The 19,481-nt window shown below is 44.6% G+C and overlaps 1 protein-coding gene across 1 annotated transcript in view; it reads left to right on the top strand.

Annotated features, from left to right (window-relative positions):
* Positions 1-19,481, top strand: part of ZSWIM6 (zinc finger SWIM-type containing 6) — a 166,257-nt gene that overhangs the window by 139,684 nt on the left and 7,092 nt on the right. The window contains exons 11-12 of the mRNA XM_067568992.1: positions 5,344-5,501; positions 6,055-6,218. Of these exons, the coding sequence (XP_067425093.1) occupies positions 5,344-5,501; positions 6,055-6,218 (322 nt within the window). The remainder of the gene's footprint in view (positions 1-5,343; positions 5,502-6,054; positions 6,219-19,481) is intronic.

The following is a 19,481-nucleotide window of genomic DNA, read 5'->3' as shown; positions in this document are numbered from 1 at the left end:
AGAATCTGAGGATACAATTCCCAGATTGTAACCTCAATACTATAGCTGTATTTTTATGCTTTTGGCCTCTGGATCAAGATAGTGAGAGTTGGATGCACAATGTTGAAGGCCACAAAATCTAAAGGAGTAACAAGTTATTTCAGCAACCCACACGTTGACTGGTTAATTATCATTCTGGGACATGGTTTAGAGAGGTTTGACACAATAAATGCTTGTTGAAGCTAGTTCCAGAGTGCACAAAAAGAGAGGATACTCTTGATTTGGTCCTATGCAATACATATGAGTTGGTTCCAGAAGTAAAACAAAGCTGGAAGGCAAGCAAAAAAGTGTATTGGTGACAAGCTGCAAGAATTTACTTTAACCAAAAAGATGTCCTTCAAAATGTAGAAGTAGAAAGGAAAAGAAACTATTACAGGTAAGTCTAGGTTGGGGATTGAAATGTCTCAGAAATTGCAGAACAAATTGCCAGAGACAAACCTACTCATTCTGAAGTGTGATTGAATTTCATTCTTAGATTGTAAGGTCTTCAGGGCAGGGACTGTCTCTTCTTGTTTGTACAGTGCCTGGTACAATAGGGCCATGATTCTGACTGAGGCCTTTGGATGTTACCATGTAACACAAATACTTTAATAGTAATTAGAAGTATAAAGTCTGCAAAAAACAAACAAACAAACAAAAAAACACTGGGTATGTAATCTATCATAAGTCTTTTGTCTAGGTAAAGCACTCGGATACTTTAACTACCTAAAAAAAAAATCTGGGGGCAATATGATGGTGTCCCAATGTGCCTGTCCTTTTTTTGTTTTGTGCAGACTACTTAGAGATCTTCCCTTGTGTAGATCCCACCATGTTGTTTATTTACAGTGTTTCAGTCCACCCCTTTTTATATACGTGTGCAGTCACAGTATTTATATACCCCCCGCATTACTATCCCTCCTCCAAAGGGTGAAGGAAGGTGTCTCCTCCCAGATAACTCCCTTTGGTTAGGCCAGCCTTTTCTTTCTTTCTGTCTGTCTGTCTGTCTGTCCCCCCTTGAACTTCCTTCCTGCGCTCTTTTATCCAGTCTCTTTGTTAATGGGCTAATTAGATCATTCATTACCCAGCCCCAGTCTAGTCTGTAATCAGGAACTACTCTCCTTGATCTGGCTCTCCCTGGGATCTAAATGGTTAGACAGTGATCAGAGTGCTGATTCAGTCGCTGTCTCCCAGTACTCTGTAATGGTCTTTAATTTCCAGGGAGTTGTACTAGGCTGTACCATGTTAACCAGTTAGTATAGTTAAAGACAGACCTATAAAACTAGATGAACTCAGTTAGCAAGGGACAAGCCAAGAAGACTTTACTAAAGAAAATCACTTCATCAGTGTATTGGAATTCCTTGCAGCTATGAGATAAATAGGAAAAAGAACCTATTCACAACAATGTATTTGAATTATCAAAAAGTGTTTGACAAAGTCCCTCATAAGATGCCAGTGAAGCTAAGTGGTCAAAAGATGAAATGTGAAACTTCTGACATAGATTAAAAGTCAGTTAAGAGAGAGAAAACTGAATATGATTGGTCAGTTTTTAATATGGAATGAAGGTAATATTGGGATGCCAGGGGATTCATATTAAGATTGGTGCTTAACATATTTATTAACAATCTGGAGAAAGGGGTGAACTGTGAAATGGCAAGAATTGCAGATGACAAATTTAGTTTAGAGAAGACAGGAATGACAGGAGGCTGTAGCTAAACTAGATGGCTGCTTAACTCTGACAGATGAAATTCTGACTGCATTCCTCATCACCTTTCAGGAATTCCTTCATAAGAAAATTCTAAGACATGATATTTTTTTCTCTAATCAACCTAGAAGCCAAGGAAGCACCTCAGTGGTATAAAGAAAAATATTTGTAACTCCTGATAGAAACCCAAAGAGAGAAGCTTATCTTATATTCACTTGATAAAAACAAATATACTTACCTGAAGGGTTAAGTTTCATGTGGTGATGCTACAGCTATGACTCCTTCGATAAAATAGAAGGACTAGTTGAATAGCAGGTAGCCTCTGGGCCTAATCCACTAGGTTTCAGATGACAATCATGACAGAGATGAAAATATTTCTTAATCTTGAAATCTTTAAAGCTGCTACATAGAATTCCAGTCACACCTTCATGCAACGCTGCTCTCAATTTAGGAGTGCAGTGTTATTCAAGAGAGCTGTGCTCCATTATTCACTAAAGCCCTGTCTCTAGGTGGTATGACTACTAGTCAGTCCCCCATGCACAAATGTCTTCACAGTCAGTTCCAGATAGAAGGTGTTACTTGCCTGTAACAGGAGTTCTCAGTATCCTGCCTCTGCATATTCACAACCACCCATTTTCCTTTCCCATTTTCTGCAGTTCTCATTTAACCTACTGAATGGATAGAAATGAATGGAGGGGAGTTGGGGCCAGAGTTCGTTCTATATACTTGGTTCTGCATTGGATTGTATATGCTACCCTCAACAGCCACTGCTGTCTGGTTAGTTTCTCAGTTTGCAGCACCTAGCTATATAGCTTAAGAATATGGTTCTGCAGAGACAATCTACTTGGAGAACTCAAACTGTGGGCGAGTTAACCTCCTTTTAGTACTTGCAGCACACTTTCTTCATTTTCTTTTTCAAAGGGCATTATGAACTTTGTTTGACTTCACTGAGTTTTCTGTGCATAGTTAGGGCAGAAATTGGGCCCAGATTAGGAATAGATTTTTTTTTTTTTTTGTGTGGGGTCTGGATTTTGGGAGCAGTCTATTTTAGGCCATGTTTAATCAGAAGGCAGTTTCAGCTGAAATCTTGTTAAATAATTCGTTGCTTTTTAAAAAATGAGATTTGAAAAAGTAAAGAATAATAAATATGATTGATTGAATCTAATTGAGTTCTTCAGATCTGCTGCAGTTTTGACTGTTGTTCTGATGTTTTATAATCCATCAAAAATAACATGTAAGCACACAATTCACCTTTTTACTTTGGGCTTGCAGAGGGGCCTGGAAACTGGGTGGTGTTAGTGAAGTATAAAGTGATCACTACAAGATTTCACAAAAGCTGTCTGTTTCATGCTCTTTGTCTGGTTGCTGTCATTCATAATCTATTAATCAGTTCCACCTTTTCTGCATGTAACAGTTGGGAGTACTCTTGTATACCCAAGCCATTTTTCCTCCTTTCTTTTCTCCCCCTTACCTGACAAAATTTACTAACTGAAGAGTTTATATATAAACACACAGTGTAAATACTCTTGAGTAGGTTCAGGGTGACATTTTCCATTCTTTAAGACTCTTGAAGTAGCTCTGTGTTTCAGGAACCTGTAAAGAATGGAATGACCCCAACGGTTTTACAAATAGATTCTGTATTCCTTAGTGAGGAAACAAAATACTCTGCTGCAATTACCTGAAGAACAGAGACTTTTTTGAACCCAAAAGCTTGTGAATGATACCGAATAAATTGATTCAATATGGAATGTGTTACATCACCTAATGTCTCAGTGCAGTGGATTTCAAAGATTCTTTCCTGACCAGAGAGAGCGCCAGTTTCCTTACTCCTCCCATTTCATTCCCTTCAAAAATAAATAAATATCCAATTGAGTATAAAAAATAGTAACAACCTTGAGCCCAGAGTAGGATGATCAGTTTTTTGGAGCCATGAACCAGTACATTCTTAGGATTATTGGAGGGAGTCTGTGCCTGTTGAAGGGGAGATTGGACTGAGGTCCATGTTTGGTGATGGTTCAAGCATATCTGATGTCTAGAGGGAGGTGGATAGGTTGATCAGATGAAAAAGGATGACTTAGTTGGGGTTGTTTTGCTGGTGGGAGGAAGGCATATCACTTGTCCTGCACCCTGCCTGCCTTAATGGTGACTGGAGTCTAGCTGTGTCTGCGAAGAGCATTTCCTGAATAGAGACAGGGCATTCCAAATCACTGAGATGTCCCATATGCTTTTGTAGTATTTGGAGAAGTTTAAGAAGCTGGTCAAGAGGGAGACAGTGCATCAAGGCTCAGCACAGCCACATCTGGACCTCAGTTGCTATTCAAGTAAAGAGGACAGAGTGAGTGTCACGGGAGGAAAAGGAATAGATGGGGAGCTGGAAAAGGGGGAATATAAGGAAAGAGTTGGCCGATCATTCAGTACAATGACATTGAAAATGGAACAAAATCCATTGTTACTATAAAGGATTGAGGTATCAAGACTGCCTCATTAAACCAGGATGTCTGTTAACCCTTGTCAAGAAACTGATCTTTTATGAGAGGCTTTGCTTCACTACATTCTTTCTGTGGTTATCGTTTCTTATCATGTGGTTACATTTTTTCTGTGGTTAACATTATTTATCGTGTGGTTAACATTTCCTTAGCTTTTCACATCTTGAATATACCCTTAATTATCATGATCTGGAATGCCGAAAAGAGAATAAGTCTTTTCCTTCAAGGTGACTACAGCCTAATCTTTTCTAATGGTGGTTATCTAACATACTGTTTTTTATTGGGGGAGGGATGGCGGGTGATCATTTCTGTTATAACTAGTCTCCTCATCCTTCCAGCCAGTCTCCATAAATAGAACATGGTGGTCACTTTTCTGCATGTAAATACTCCTTTGTTAGTGAGGTGGTTCTAGATTAGGGTAAACCCATGGAAATTCTAGCCTCAGGATCAGGCATTGGTGCCAGAGAAGTAATTTCAAAAGAGAGAAATGACTACCAATTACTGCAAACTAGGAGCTTTCCGCTACACATGCAATTGCATAAAATGTTAGAATTTCTAGCCCTCTTGTGCCAAGAAGCAAAATGAAGAAAATTGTTGCATTGTAGTTGAGAAGTAAAATGTCTTATTTTCTTTTGAATTTTGACACTGCCTTGAAGTCTGTTCAAGTATCCCTGCCATTCATTACACACTTTGTTTTCTAGTCGGAAGCCCACATGCAAAGCAAATATAATGGAAAATATTTGCATGCTTTCTGTGTCACTGCAAATTTCTCCACTTTCATTTCTGAGAGCTGTGATTCAAAAACTGAAGTAGAAGGGAAATATTTCAGCCCCTTGGAACACAGAGGGAATAGCAACAGTCCTCAGTAATGAAGAGCTTGAGTTGCATTCTAATTTTTCTATTGATACTTACGCAGGATCATGTGTCAGATTTGGGTGACTAATGGTTAATTAGGATTTTGGCAATCCGACTTTGAATGTCCTAGTTGAAAGGACATGGTTTGCTACAACTTTTACATCTGAATAGGCACACTTTGTACATACAGCAGCCAAAGTGCTTTCGTGGCTTTGTGATTGCTCAGAGCCCAGTTATTATGATAATTAAGTGAAAAGAGTGTGTGTTCTTTTCTATTTTCAGGTTGCTAGTATTGGAATCTACAGCTCCATCAGGAGATATGTCCCGCCCACACCACATTGCATCAGTTGTTCCAAACCGCTATCCCCGTTGGTTCACGCTAAGTCACATTGAGTCTCAGCAGTGTGAGCTGGCATCAACTATGCTAACAGCAGCCAAAGGTAGCGTTGTCAGTAAAGCTGATATATATTTTTAGTAGATGTGCGTTTTCCAATATTGTATTTCCTACACAGAGTAAAGTTTAATTTAAAACTGCTGTTTAGGAGTCTGAATTTTGGTCGGAAAAGCACTTAAGGAAGAAATAACTAACTGAACAAATTTAAGTCTCTCACTTGGTTTTCTGCTAGCACTGCTGCTAGACCAGCTGGATAGTAGCTAGACAGATCAGGTCTGAGACAAGTTATTTGTTTTGCAGCGGCATAATGTGGAGGGCAAGACCCAGCAGTGGACAAATCAGTTCTAGAATTCTAAAATTAAGACAACTTTTTAGCATTTACTGAGCTAACATCAGCAGGCACTGGAGAGAGATTTGATGTCTCATGTTTTCTGTTCATATGTGCATTTAGTTAGTTCTTTCTAAGAGAACTTGTATAGCTGGAACTCGCTTATATTGCTGTAGTTCTGACACATGTAGTTGTAACATCTGCACATTAGTGAATGTTTTTAGGTAAACTAATTGTTTCTTTGTTTTGTGGTTTTGTTTTTACATTGCAGGTGATGTTCGGAGGCTGGAAACAGTGTTAGAATCCATCCAGAAAAATATTCACTCCTCATCGCACATCTTCAAGCTTGCCCAGGATGCATTTAAAATAGCAACACTCATGGACAGTTTGCCAGACATCACTCTTTTGAAAGTTTCTTTGGAGTTAGGCCTTCAGGTATTCCCCAAATTAACTATTACTACAGTAGGAGACTTAGTTTTTGGACAAATTCAGTCCTGCAATGGCGGGTGCAGCTCCCTTTTCTTCATTGATTTGTATAGTACTCTGATTTGTACAGTACCTAGGGCACCTATTTCAGCCCTTTTACACCATACAGGTGGTGTTACAAGACTAGAACAGCCTTCTAGGGGACTCCCCCAATTACACGAGACTAGTGTAAGTAGCCGCAATATAGGAGTGTGTGCAGAATGAGAGGAGGAATGGCCAGAGAGCTAAATGCTCTGGTTATCCTGGGCTGCAGAGAAATCAGTAGGCAGACTTGCATGTCTGTCTAAATTAGTGCAGCCAGTCCTTGTGGCTGCTCAACATACATGTTGGGAGGCTGCATTGGCACTCAGACCAGCCCAGAATTAAGGAGGTGAAAAAATGCCCTAAAGCACAGAGAGGCAGTTGTACACTTTTATTCTAAGACATGTCTTCACTCACAGCAGCACTGTCAGCGCCGCTGCATCGATTCTTCAGGATCAGCTGAGCGGCAGTGGAGACCCGCTCAATAGATCCGGAAGTCGACTCAATAAATCCACCCCTGCAAAAAGATTAACGCTGCATCAACGAGAGGGCATTTCCTGTCAGCGCAGTGTAGTGGGGATGCCGCGCTAATTAGAATTTAGGAAGTCGAGAGGAGATACGCAAGCTACTTTATATAGCTTGCATATCTCCTGTCGACGGCAGCCAAATTTCACCGTGAGTGTAGACCAGGCCTAATCAAATGATTCTTCATTGCATTGTGCTGCAACCTAAAAAAATTTTCTTCAAGGCACTTGAGACTCCCATCTGCAAGGGACTGCTTCTTTAAGAAGTTCTGTTTGCAAGCTATGTGCATACATTTCATTACTTGAAGAGAAAAAAATATTTTCTTTGAGTGGCCTCTTTTCTTTCCTGCTCATGGGAGTGCACAGATGATGCAGCTTGGACTGATGGAACCTTCTAGTAGCAGTGCCCACTGGCACTCTTGTGGCTCTCAATGTTAGGATGACAGGGCAATAAAACGGACCGGGGGAGTGGGGCGAGACGGGCAGATGTTCTCAGAATCTTAGTTCCTTTGAACTACAGTAGTGTAGAGACTGGGATCCTTGCCAGGTCCTTGAACCCAGATTTGTTGGAACAGACAGTTCAGTACCACTGCAGCCTTTGTTTAATTAGCATTTAGATCTTTTTTTATTTCATTTCTTTTTTCTTCTCTTGGATATTTTTATTAAGAGGACTTTAGTGGCCTGGCACAGCTTTTTTATTCCAGTATGTCAGAACTGAAGAAAAAGAAACCAAGGTGCAAGTGATACACCTGTCAGCTTTCTACTTTTGCACAAAGATGTGCTTTGTCTGGCCCATTGGAGGAGTGGGGAAGTCATTCACCTTGTTGCTGTATTTGCGACCCCCATCCTCAGGGCCTGAAAGGAGTATCAGAAGGTCCCCCCAAGCTATGCTGTTGCAGTAAGCATTAGTGGCTAAACCCTCAGACTCCCAAGTGCAGGGATGCAAGTGCTGGGAAACTAGCCTTCACTCCAGTCCCCAACGTGGTTTAAAGAGCCTGACAAAGTCCCAGCTCTGGTGTCTGCCTCCTTGACTGATGCCAAACCAAAGGGGCCAGTCCATGTAATGGCTCTAGAGATCACATCCAACAAAGCAATAAATGGTTGGCCTTGTAGGTGTCAGCCTCTGCTAAAAGAGCCAGTTCTCCAGCCTCTGAGAATCCAGGACTTCCAATTCTTCACACTGAAGTGCAAGTGCATGTCCATAGTGCTGTGACCTCGAAGTCAGAGCCACAGCAAAGAGTGGTATTGAGGGCCAAGTCTATACAGGATCACCCTGCCCCAGATCCATTATCATCGGTTATGTGCTTGAAGCCTGATAAGGCACCTGATGCTTCCTGACATCAGAAGGGGACCTTTGTGCAGCACTGTATATATTATTCTCTGTAACTGAAGATAAAGGTAAGACTCATACAGCAGTGGGACAGGTTCATCCTTCTCCAGGAAAGAAAAAGAAATCTTGCAAGGCTGAACCAACTTCCTTAGCTACACAAACCTCTCTCGAGATATGGGATCTTCCCCCATGGACTTCTACTGGTGCCCCAGGGAAACATCTCTCTCCCCTCTCAGCTTTTCACTTAAGCAAACCATAGTCACCCTTGGAAATTTCCTCAGATTCAGAATCAGGCCACGTCCAGCCAGATAGCTTTTTTTGTCCTTCCCCTCACAGGGAAAGGATCAGGGAATCTAGAGGCATTATCAATACTCTGTTCCAACCTTTCAGATTGTAAGCTCACTCTCCCTCACCGAACAATTATACTAAGAAATTCCTAAATGGGTACTGGCAGAACTGGGAGGTACCACCTCGGGCAGTGTGGCCATATTCTTCTTTGAGTAGTGTCCATTTGGGTGCTCCAATGTAGGTGTATCTGTGTCCCTGCGCTGCTGATTGGAGAACTTTGGTAGCACGAGGTTAGCCAGCATGTGCAGGTGAACTTTCCTCAGTTCTTTCCCAACCGCTCCTGGCTAGAGACGGAGCTATAGCTGGCTGTCTGTGGATGGTTAACTCTTTTAGAATAGCTAATTGTTAGCTTCCCTTGAAGCTTTTTCTTTGTTACTTTGTATTTTATTTAGCCAGGCCTTTTAAAAAAAAAAAAAAAATGAGAGAATTAAAAAAAGGACTTGTCTCCCACCAACCAAGGTGGAGGGGATCTCCCTGGACAAAGGTATATCTGGCTTCCCGGGCTTCAAAAAGTGCCTCAGTTGCAAGGAATCTATCCCAGTGACTGATGGACACTCATAGTGCTTTCGCTGCTTGGGAAAGAAGCACATTCCACAAAAATGTGGCTTGTGTCAACTGAAGCCCAGGTCCAGGAAAGACTGAGCTGAAACTCAAATACATACTCGTGGAGTCGGCCCTTGCACCTCCAGAGTCCCAGCAGGACTCTACCACAGCCCTCTACTTCAAAGGGAGGTGAGCACAGAGAGTCAAATCACTCATGTAAGGCCTCTAAGAAAAGGTCTGAGAGTCCCCATAGCAAGCCTCGATGGATCCGAAAACTATCTCCAGCTTGATCAGTATCATCAGTACCAACAGCACTGAAGCCGTCTAAATCTGGTACCCAGGGCATGCATGGTACCGAGCTGATGGAGCAAGTCTGACTGCCATAAGACCCAATGGGTATGGGCAAAGAAGCGCAGAGTTGACCCAGAGCCCTGGACTCACCAACGTCTTCCTGCTGTGCACCGACCTTCTTGTCATTAGAGTCATAAAGAGAAGAAGAGGACATGGGTTCCTGCCACTCTTTTCACCCATCATATGGGGCTCAGTTTCACTAGAAATATCAGGCTTATCGTCCACCTGAACCACAGCCTCCCTGGTTTGGTCAACTGCGGTATCAACCACTGGGCAGAGGAAGTCACTCCTCAAGCCCCTCTTCTCATCATCATCACCAGATGAGATGGTGATGCCACCTCCGCCATCGATGGCTGATGATTTCAGACTATTCCAGGACCTGGCACAGAGGATGGCAGAAGCCCTGCAAATACAGTTACAGGAGGTGACTAAATCTCACCGCAAGCTGGTGGACATTTTACATTCCTCCACCTCCTTCATGGTGGCCCTCCCTATTAATGAGGCACTCTTGGTCCCCGCCAAAGTCATATTGCAGACCTCTGCAACAGTCCCGCCAACCTGAAAGTAGGCAAACAAAAAGTATTGTATGCCAGCAAAGAATACAGTTTCTCTTTTCCCACCTGCCTCCCAATGCAATCATTGTGGATGCAGTCAACTCTAAGGGCTGCCAGCATCAGTTCAAATCCATCCCTTATAACTGGGACTGAAAATGCCTGGATCTGTTCAGCAGGAAGGCATATTCCTCAGCCACTCTCCAGTTCCATGTAGCAAACTACCAAGCGTTGTTGACAAAATATGACTCTAAGAACTACACAAAACCCTGCTCTTTTATTGAGCAACTTCCTGATTCTCATAAGCAATAATTCAAGGCCATAGTCAGCAAGGGCCAATTGGTGACTAAAATGTCCGCCCAGTTCATGCTAGATGCAGCTGACACAGCGGCACACTCGATTTCCATGGCCATTATGATGAGATGTGCTTCATGGCTTAATTTATCCAGATTCCCTGAAGAGGGAGGTTCAAACAACTTTGTCCCTTCGGTCCCTCCACTGCTGAGAAGACCAACACGTTCTTTCACACATTGAAGGACTCTGGGCAACTCTTCAATCCCTTGGGATCTATACTCCTGCCTACAAAAGAAAGTATGCCTCTTCAGCTGCCCTTCAAGCCCTGGTCATCACAATAGTTATCTCAGTACTTGTCTTGGAGATCTTATGCACTGCAGAGGAAGAAGCTTAGGTTCTCCAGGCAAAAGCAATTGGGACTTCAACTTCCTCTCAGCCCTCTACCTTGAAGAGGCATTTTTGATGGGTTAGTCAGGGTGCCCATAGAACATTCTCCTGGCCATCTCACACTGGAAAACCCCACCCAGCCCTTCAGAGACAGCTTTACCCCATTCCACACTACCTGGGAACAGATAATCTCTGACAAATGGGTGTTAGCGATCATCCACGATGGACACCTTCCATTTCTCCTCCCTTCCCCTTCCCAAACACCCATTCCTTTCCATCTTCAGGGACCCTTCTCACGAGAGTATTCTACATCAGGATATAAACCATCTCCTCAGAATAGGAGCCATAAAGCCTGTGCCTGCAACATGTAAGAGGCAAAGACTTATTTTTGCTACTTCCTAATACCAAAGAAAAAGGGCATTTGGAGACCCATACGGGATCTCAGAGCACTCAAGAGATGTATCAAGGTGCAGAAGTTCAAGATGGTCACTGTATCAGTGGTTACTCCAGCATTTGAGAAAGGAGATTGGTTCTCTGCCTTTGATCTCCAAGATACGTACTTCCACATTTTCATCATATTGAGTCACATTGTTACCTCAGGTTCACACTAGGCCAAGACCACTACCAGTACAGGTACTCCTCTTCGGCTTCTCATCAGTCCGCAGGGTATTCTCCAAGGTCCTCTTAGTAGTTGCGGCCCACTTACACACTCAGGGCATTATTGATGCCCATCAAGTCAAGCAATCCTTGGACTGATGGAAATAACATATGTACAGGAATCCCATTTGTTCAGCCTTCCCCATCGTTACTCCTGACCACCGATGCATCTGTCATAGGATGGGATATGCAGCTCAATGGTCTCTCTGTGCAAGGCAAATGGTCGCCATCTGAAATGTGTCTTCACATCAACCTGCTTGAACTCAGAGCGGTCAAAAAACACGTGTGCTCACTTCCTCCCACTGATCAAAGACGTGCACAACAAAAGTCATGATGGACAATGTGGCCTTGCATGTATTACATAAACCATCAGGGAGGTGCCAGATAACACTCCTGTGTATAGAAGCACTAAAGCTATGGAACTGGTGCATTTCCCACAATGTCATAATGGCAGCAGCCTACCTGCCGGGAGTACATAACATGAGAGCAGACAATCTCAGCTGCAAATTCCCACTCAACCACAAATAGGAAATAGTCAGTAGTCCTACACAACATATTCGGCAATGAGGGATACTGACAATAGACCTGTTTGCTACTTACCAGAACCAAAAATATCCACAGTACTGCTCCAGTGCGGGGATCAGACGATACTCCATAGGGGACGCTCTTCTCCTCCCATGGGAAAAGGGTCTTCTTTACGCCTTTCCCTCATTTCTTCTCATTCTGAAAGTCCTATTAAAAGTGAAAAGAGACAAAGTAAACATGATTCTGATTGCTCTCACCTGGCCTAAGCAGATGTGGTACCCTGACATGTCACGGTTGACATGATGTCCACTGATGATTCTTCCAATCACGCGTGCCTACTATCACAGAACGAGGGATGCACTCTCCGTCCCAACCTGCGGATTCTGCGACTCAAAGCCTGGCTTCTTCATGGTTTCCATACTTTGGTACAGGAGGTATTGCTATACAGTAGGAAAGGAGCTACTTGTCGTACCTACCTACAAAAATGGAAATATTTCAAATTTGGTGTCCCCCCAAAGGCATCATCCTGAATGCAGCCACCTTACCAGTAGTCCTGGACTACCTGTTGACTCCCAAGAAATTGGGTCTCTCTATCAGCTCACTAAAGGTTAACCTAGTAGCAGTTGCAATCTTCCACCAGCAGGTAGAAGGATACTCAATCTTCTCCCATCCGATCATGAAGAGGTTTCTCAAAGGCATAGTGAATCTCTTTCCCCAGCCCAAACTTTCCCACTCCTCTGTGTGATCTCAACCTAGTGTTAAAAGGACTGACTAGACCACCATTTGAACCCATGGCCACTTGTTCAATAACTCACTTTTCAATGAAGACGGTGTTCCTGATTGCCAGAAAGAAAGATAAGGGAGATAGCAGCTCTAATGGTGCATCCCTCCCTTCACTGTGTTCTTCCAGAGCAAAGTCAGTCTTAGACTGCTGCCGACGCTCACTCCCAAAGTGACTTCTGTTTTTCATATAAATGAGCTTATTCAACTTCCAGCTTTTTACGCTAAACGTCATCAGGATAATAGGGAAGCCATCTTTCATATGCTCAACGTGAGGAGAGCTTTGGCCTTTTATTTGGCCAGAACAAGATTTTTCAGAAACTCCGAGACTCTTCCTCTACATTGCAGATAGGTCAAAAGGTACAGTGATTTCAGCTCAAAGACTTTCCAAATGGGTTTCAAACTGTATCAAGCTCCGTTACTTGTGACTTAATTAAAATTGGAAACCAAACTTGTCCAGCCTTGGTGTGTGGCACACAGAATAAAGAGAAAAGGGCCATTCATACTGAGGAGAGTAGAAAATATGGACAGAGCTGACTCTTGAACACATGCAGAGAGGTAACGGGCCCCCTACATTTTCCATAGGACAAGAAAAGCCTCATGAGTCAGGCCACGCCTCTGACTTTGTTTTAAAGAGAAAACGGCAGTTAAGACGAAACATGAGCTAGTATTAAAACAGTTTAGCCACATACACTCAAGTATTGCCCAAAAATACCTATAGGTGATAAGTTGACCCCTCCAAGGGCAGAGTGTTACACACAGTGACTACATGAAAAAACTGACCAGGTTGGGACCATATGGGATGGAATAGATGACAAAATGGCTCTTTCCCTATCTGCCATCTCTAAAGTACTGTCTTATCAACCTTCAGTACTAGAGCAACCCTCCAACTGCAGAAGACTGAGATAAAAGGATAAACAGGGAAACGAAAGATGTTTCATAACTAGGTGGTGGGCTTTCTCTATGTTCATCTCTAGATATGTCATGTCTTCCCTTCTCATCCCATCCTGTAGTTGCATGCATGTAATAACATATGTCCTACAGCCGTATCAACATTTGTGCAGCTCTTTTTCATATTGAACTTGGTGTTTCTGCTTATGTTAGTGTAACTAGCCACCCAGTTTTTCAGTAGAGAGCTTTACATTTACTTTGTATAACCATACAGAGTGGGAGGGCTGTGCTAGCACTAGGAGTCAAGGATCTCTTTCCTCTCTCATTAGCACTCCTGCAGAAGAGGCAGCCATAATGCTTCAATGTTTCCCGTGTGGAAATAAGAAGCCATTCATGCTTAGCAACCCAGAGAGGACATGTCTACAAGGGCCTGTCTATGACCCTGCCTCTTGAACAGCAATAGGTCTCAAGGAGCTCAAATGATACCTTTCTGAAGAAGCAAGAGAGATTGGTGAGCACACTGCTGCAGGAATCTGAAGGGTTTTTGCCCTGCTAGGAGTAATGCGTCCATCCACCACTGCTCAGACAATGCAACTTCTTTCCTCCCTCCAACTTGACCTTGATTGTCATTTTCATTATGTGATATAGTCCTTACATTATGTCCTGAGGAAGAGATATGTAGTCTAGAAATTTCTCCAGACTCTCCATCCTGCAAGTGAGACACTCAGTATTGGAGTATATATTTGTCTGTAATTCTTGATGCTCTCCAGATCAGTAAAAGTACATCTCTCAACCATCTTAGCTCATCACAGCCTAGTTTAGCAAAAGACGGTATTTAGACATAATATAGTAAAAAAAAATATTGAAGAGCTTAATAAATGGTTTTAGCTTTATATTGAGCACCCATAACTACATGGTACTTTATTCTAGTATTTATTTAGATCATGAAACCTCCCTTTGAAGCCCCTGGAGACTGTGTTCCATTACAGCTCTCAGTTCAAACAGCCTTTACTGTGGCTATTATGTCCACTAGGCTAGTGAGTATGCTACAGATGATAATGGCTGACCCTCTTCTTACCAACTTTCACAAAGGCAAAGTGATCCTTCAGCCACACCAAAATTTCTCCTTGAGGTGGTAGCAGAATTCCATGTTAATTAGTCCATAAACTTGCATGTAGTTTTTCCCTTGGCCTCACTTTCATTCATAGAAAGCTAAGCTACACATGTTGGCATCTGAGAGCATTTGCTTTGATCTAGATAGGGGAAGTCACCTAGATTCTCTCTTATGGGGAAAAGCATAAAGGTCAAGCAATCTCATCCCAAAGCCTTTCTAAGTGAATTAGGCTCCATACTGGGAAAGTGTTTATCAATGTACATCTGTATCTCTTCCAGAAGAGTTTAGAGCAAAGACTGTTTCCATGGCCTGTCTTAGACATACTTCCATAATAGAAATTTGTGGAGCTTGGTTCGTACTTTCACAAGACATTATTCGTTAGGTCCAGCATCTAGATAGAATACACAATTTGGTAAAGCAGCATACAATCCTTATTTAACAAGGTCTCCCCTTCCCAGCACCCAGTGGGAGTAATACTGCTGCCAAACTCCCAAGATCAGGAATGTGTGGTGGTCACTTCAAGAAATTAAGGTTACTTACCTGTAATCAGAGTTCTTAGGGAAGACCGCTGCACATTCGTACTCCCCTCTCACCTTCCCCTCGTGTTTGGAGTCCTAATTAAAATTTTGGACCAGAAAAGATGATGGGAAGGAATTGAGATGGTCAGTGAGCCATATCCCCTGTTTTAGAGGCTCGCCTCAAAACGTTTGAGAACAGGAAAGGGAGGGGAAGGAAGGGCATGGGAGCGCTCCAACAGACACTGTCACAAAAAGGTTCCACTAGTCCAAGTAGCTATGAGACACATCCCAAGAATATGAATGCTCTTCATTTCAGAGGTCATTTCAGAGATCTCTGGTTACAGGTGAGCAACCTTCATTTATGTCCCCTATATTCATATTTGTTTGCAGTGTTGTAGCTGTGTTGGTCCTAGGATACGAACAAAACAAAGTGGGTGAGGTTGTACCTTTTATAGGACTTGCTCAAAAGCTTGTCCCTTCCACCAACAGAATTTGGTCCACTAAAAGGTATTACTTCACCCACTTTAACTCATTCAGATTTATATACTTCTCAGGGGGGAAGGAAATGCTGGATGTTATTTTCTCAGTGATATTCTCATTATATAATGTGACGGACTCCTAGATTTCTATCAGAACTACACAATTAGCTGCAGCAACCTTTCTGTACAATTTCCAGTACTGAAAATTACATACGTTACTTCTTCTTTGAGTGCTTGTCCATTCCCAATTTAGATGAGTTTGCACGCCACATGCGCTGGTGCCAGAAAACTTTTTCCCCTACTGGTACCCACACAAGCAGGCTCTAGTGCCTCCTGCAACAGCACGCACGTGTGCCCGCATGTAGGCGCTGCTGGCTCCTCCTTCCTCTGAGTTTCTTCTTGCCGCCAGTGACGGTGCTGGAACATTGTTTGCCTTTGCAAGTTTTTCTCTGTCTATCCTCCTGGTTTATTCATCATTTTAGTATATATAGTTACTTCTTTGGATACAGTTAGTTCTAGTTTGTTAGTTATTAGAATCCCAGGGTCGGGGCATGCCCCGTTCCCTGTGCTTCATATAAGAAGCCTATGCTGAGGATCGACCCTCATCAAAGTTGTCTAAAGTGTCTGGGGGAAGCCCACGTCCATGAGAGGTGTAAGATGTATAAATGTTTTCGCCTGCAAACTCAGAAAGACTGGGACATCCGTCTCAGGGCCATTCTGATGGAGTCAGCTCTTAGACCAGTCTCAGGGCCCAGCAGGTCAGACTTGGCCCTGAGCACGACAGCCTCGGCGCACTGTGCCCCTTCGGCACCCTCTTTCTCCGCTTGCCACTGTTCTCCCTCCCAGGTTCTGAAGAAGATCTGCATGGAACAGGGACACTCTTCTGCAGAGATGGCTAAGAGGGTCGTGGCATCAGGCCGCCAACCCTTCCCACCTCAGAAGTGTGCCTCACCTCAGTGAGCATCAACCCCGGCTCCAAGCCCTCCTCCGACTCTGGGTAGTGGCAGAGGCCTTCATCAATTTGTGGTGCTCTCAATCCCAGAGGCCTTCCAAGTGATGAAGGACCTCCTGACGCTGCCCATACCGCAAATGCCAAGGGATGGCAGAGCACCACACCAAGATTTGGCACCGGCACCTCAGGGCAGCCTGTTGAGGGACAGATCTTCTCGACAGTCCCCAACACCGAGGCACTACTCACTGGTGCTCAAGCAGTCCCTGGAGTCAAGACCTCATTCTCTGGGTCAAGATACGGCCAGTTTGGGCTCCTGCCATTGTTCTTCAGGGACCGGCACTGAGCAGAGTACCGCTATGGAGTCATAGGGTGACGCAGGTCACCGGACTCCTGGCACATTTTCCCAGGCACCGCGACCCTGGTCTAGCCTATATAGGAAACCCAAGGACAAGAGCTGGTCCCATCACACCCAGTATTCAGGCTCGTGCCGCTCACGTGATGCGTTCCAGCGCATCAACAACGCGTTTCGCACAGCACTGCACAGTATTCGGAGACCGCACCACCCCGGCCGTCGGATAGCAGCACCTCATTCTCGGACAGCCAAGACATTGTCCAGACTAGACAAGCCCCAGCGCCAGTGCCCAGGTTCCTCATAGTACTACCAATGGGGGCATGGCTGCAAGGCCAGTGGCCTGAACTGTGTCCGTACTGTTGGGGGTTTCCCTCTGGGATTCTGCAGGCTGGTTCCGTGAGAGGAATGTCAGTACCACAGTCCTCCATCTCTCGGACCGTGGCCCCGCAATTGGACATGGACTCAGACCAGGAAGGTTCGCGCAGCTAGGGCCCTGGAGGTTCCACCCCACCCAGAATAGAGGCCCCTCCCCCAGCTCAGATACTGGCCTCTTCCTCACGGGATCCTCATCTGTGGCGCCGATGGACCACTTCAAGGCACACTAGGACTTATTAAAAAGGGTCACCTCCAACTTGGGCCTCAAAATAGAGGAACTGGATGAGCTGGTCAGCAAACTTTTCAGAATATTGGCCTTGGCAACTCCTAGTAGAGTGGCCCTCCATAAGGGGGTTGCTAAACTGGCCAAGGCCCTGTGGCAAACTGCAGCCTCCCTACCCCCTATCTAAGAGGGCAGAAAGTATTATGTGCCAATGAAGGGGGTTGAATACCTCTATACCCACCCTGCGTTGGGATCCCTGGTCATCACAGCCGCCAACAAAAGGGACAGATGGGAAAGTTAGTTCAACCCCTAAACATAATAACACAAAGAGACTCAACTTATTCAGATGAAAAATGTATTCCACCGCCAGCCTGCAGCTACAAGTGGCGAACCAACAGGCGCTGCAAGATAGATACCACTTCAATATCTGGCAGTTGCTGGACAAGTTCGCAGACTCATTGTCCTACCCTCCCCCTCCCCGCCCCCCAAACAGGAATTCGAGGCCAATCTAGAGGAGGGGAGATCAATGGCCAGGGCATCCCTGCAAATGGCTTCCGACGCAGTGGACTCTGCAACCAGGACGATGACCTTGGCAGTATCGATGAGGCAGGCATCATGGCTCCAATCCTCAGGTCTCCCATCAAAGGTCCAGCAGTCTATCCAGGCCCTCCCTGTCAATGGCACGGCCCTCTTGGCCGAGCAGACAGAGTCCAGACTACATGGCATGAAAGACTCGAGTGCATGTCACTGGTAGCGACCTATCTCAGGTGGAGAGGAGTGCAGGTGTTCCCCTACCTATACAACTGGCTCATCAGGGACAGGTCAAGATGTCAGGTCCAGGCCAGCATCACAATCACTCAAAGCATTTGTCAGGCACTGGGCCTCCTAATAAATGAACAAAAATCGGTATTAGACCCTGTACAAAGAATAGAATTTATCAGCGCAATGCTGGACTCATCCAGGGCCAGAGCATCCCTTCCAGAGGAAAGATTCCAGGCAATGAAATATATTATAACCTACATTTTGGCTCGTCCCCTCACAGCGAGGGTGTGCCTCAGCCTCCTAGGCCACATGACAGCCTGTACCTATGTGGTTCCCCAGGCCAGAATGCACCTCAGACATCTCCGGAGGTGGTAGGCTTCAGTCTATTCTCCGGTCAGGCACCACGTGGACAGAATTCTCACAGTACCTCCAAAAATACTTACCTTCCTGGTATGGTGGTAGAGTCTGGGTCACGTCCTCTTGGGAATGACCTATGAAGCACCAAGGCAGTTGGTAACTCTGGTCTCCGATACCTTGGACCTGGGATGGGGAGTTCACATTGGTTCTCTAGGGCACGTGGACCTCAGGGGAACTGGGGTTATACATCAATATCAAAGAATTCAGGGCAATTCATGTAGCCTGTGCAGTTTTTCTACCACATCTTGCCAACAAGGTGGTACAGATTCTCATGGACAATACAACCTCCGTGTATTATATCAACAGACAAGGGGGGACCAGATCCCCTGCTCTATGCGAAGAGGCCAGGCACTTCTGGGACTTTTGCATCAGTCACAATATTCACCCAAAAGCAGTTAATCTCCCAGGGGTCAACAACTCTTTGGTGGACCGTCTCAGCAGGTCCTTCTGCTCTTACCATGAGTGGTTGCTCCATCTGGAGGTGGCAACTCGCATCTTCCAAAGGTGGGGTGGGGCACTCCTCGAGTAGACCTCTTTGCCACCAGGGACAACAGGAAGTGCCATCGCTTCTGTTCTCATCAGGGCCTCAGTGCAGGCTCCATCACCAACACCTTTCTCCTCTCCTTGTTAGAGAGCCTCCTGTATGCCTTCTTGCCGATCCTTTTGATCCACAAAGTCCTCCTGAAAGTGAAGAGAGACAAGGCACGGGTCATCCTTGTAACACCAGCATGGCCCTGACAGCATTGGTTTGGGATGCTTGTAGAACTGGTGGGACACAGGCATTGGACCCTGCTGCTGCACCTGGACCTTCTGTCCCA

Source organism: Emydura macquarii, unplaced genomic scaffold, assembly GCF_026122565.2.
Source record: "Emydura macquarii macquarii isolate MOO-44397 ecotype Brisbane River unplaced genomic scaffold, CSIRO-AGI_Emac_v2 contig_2897, whole genome shotgun sequence".
Taxonomy (NCBI): Eukaryota; Metazoa; Chordata; order Testudines; family Chelidae; genus Emydura; species Emydura macquarii.
This window is presented reverse-complemented; position numbering and strand designations above follow the sequence as displayed.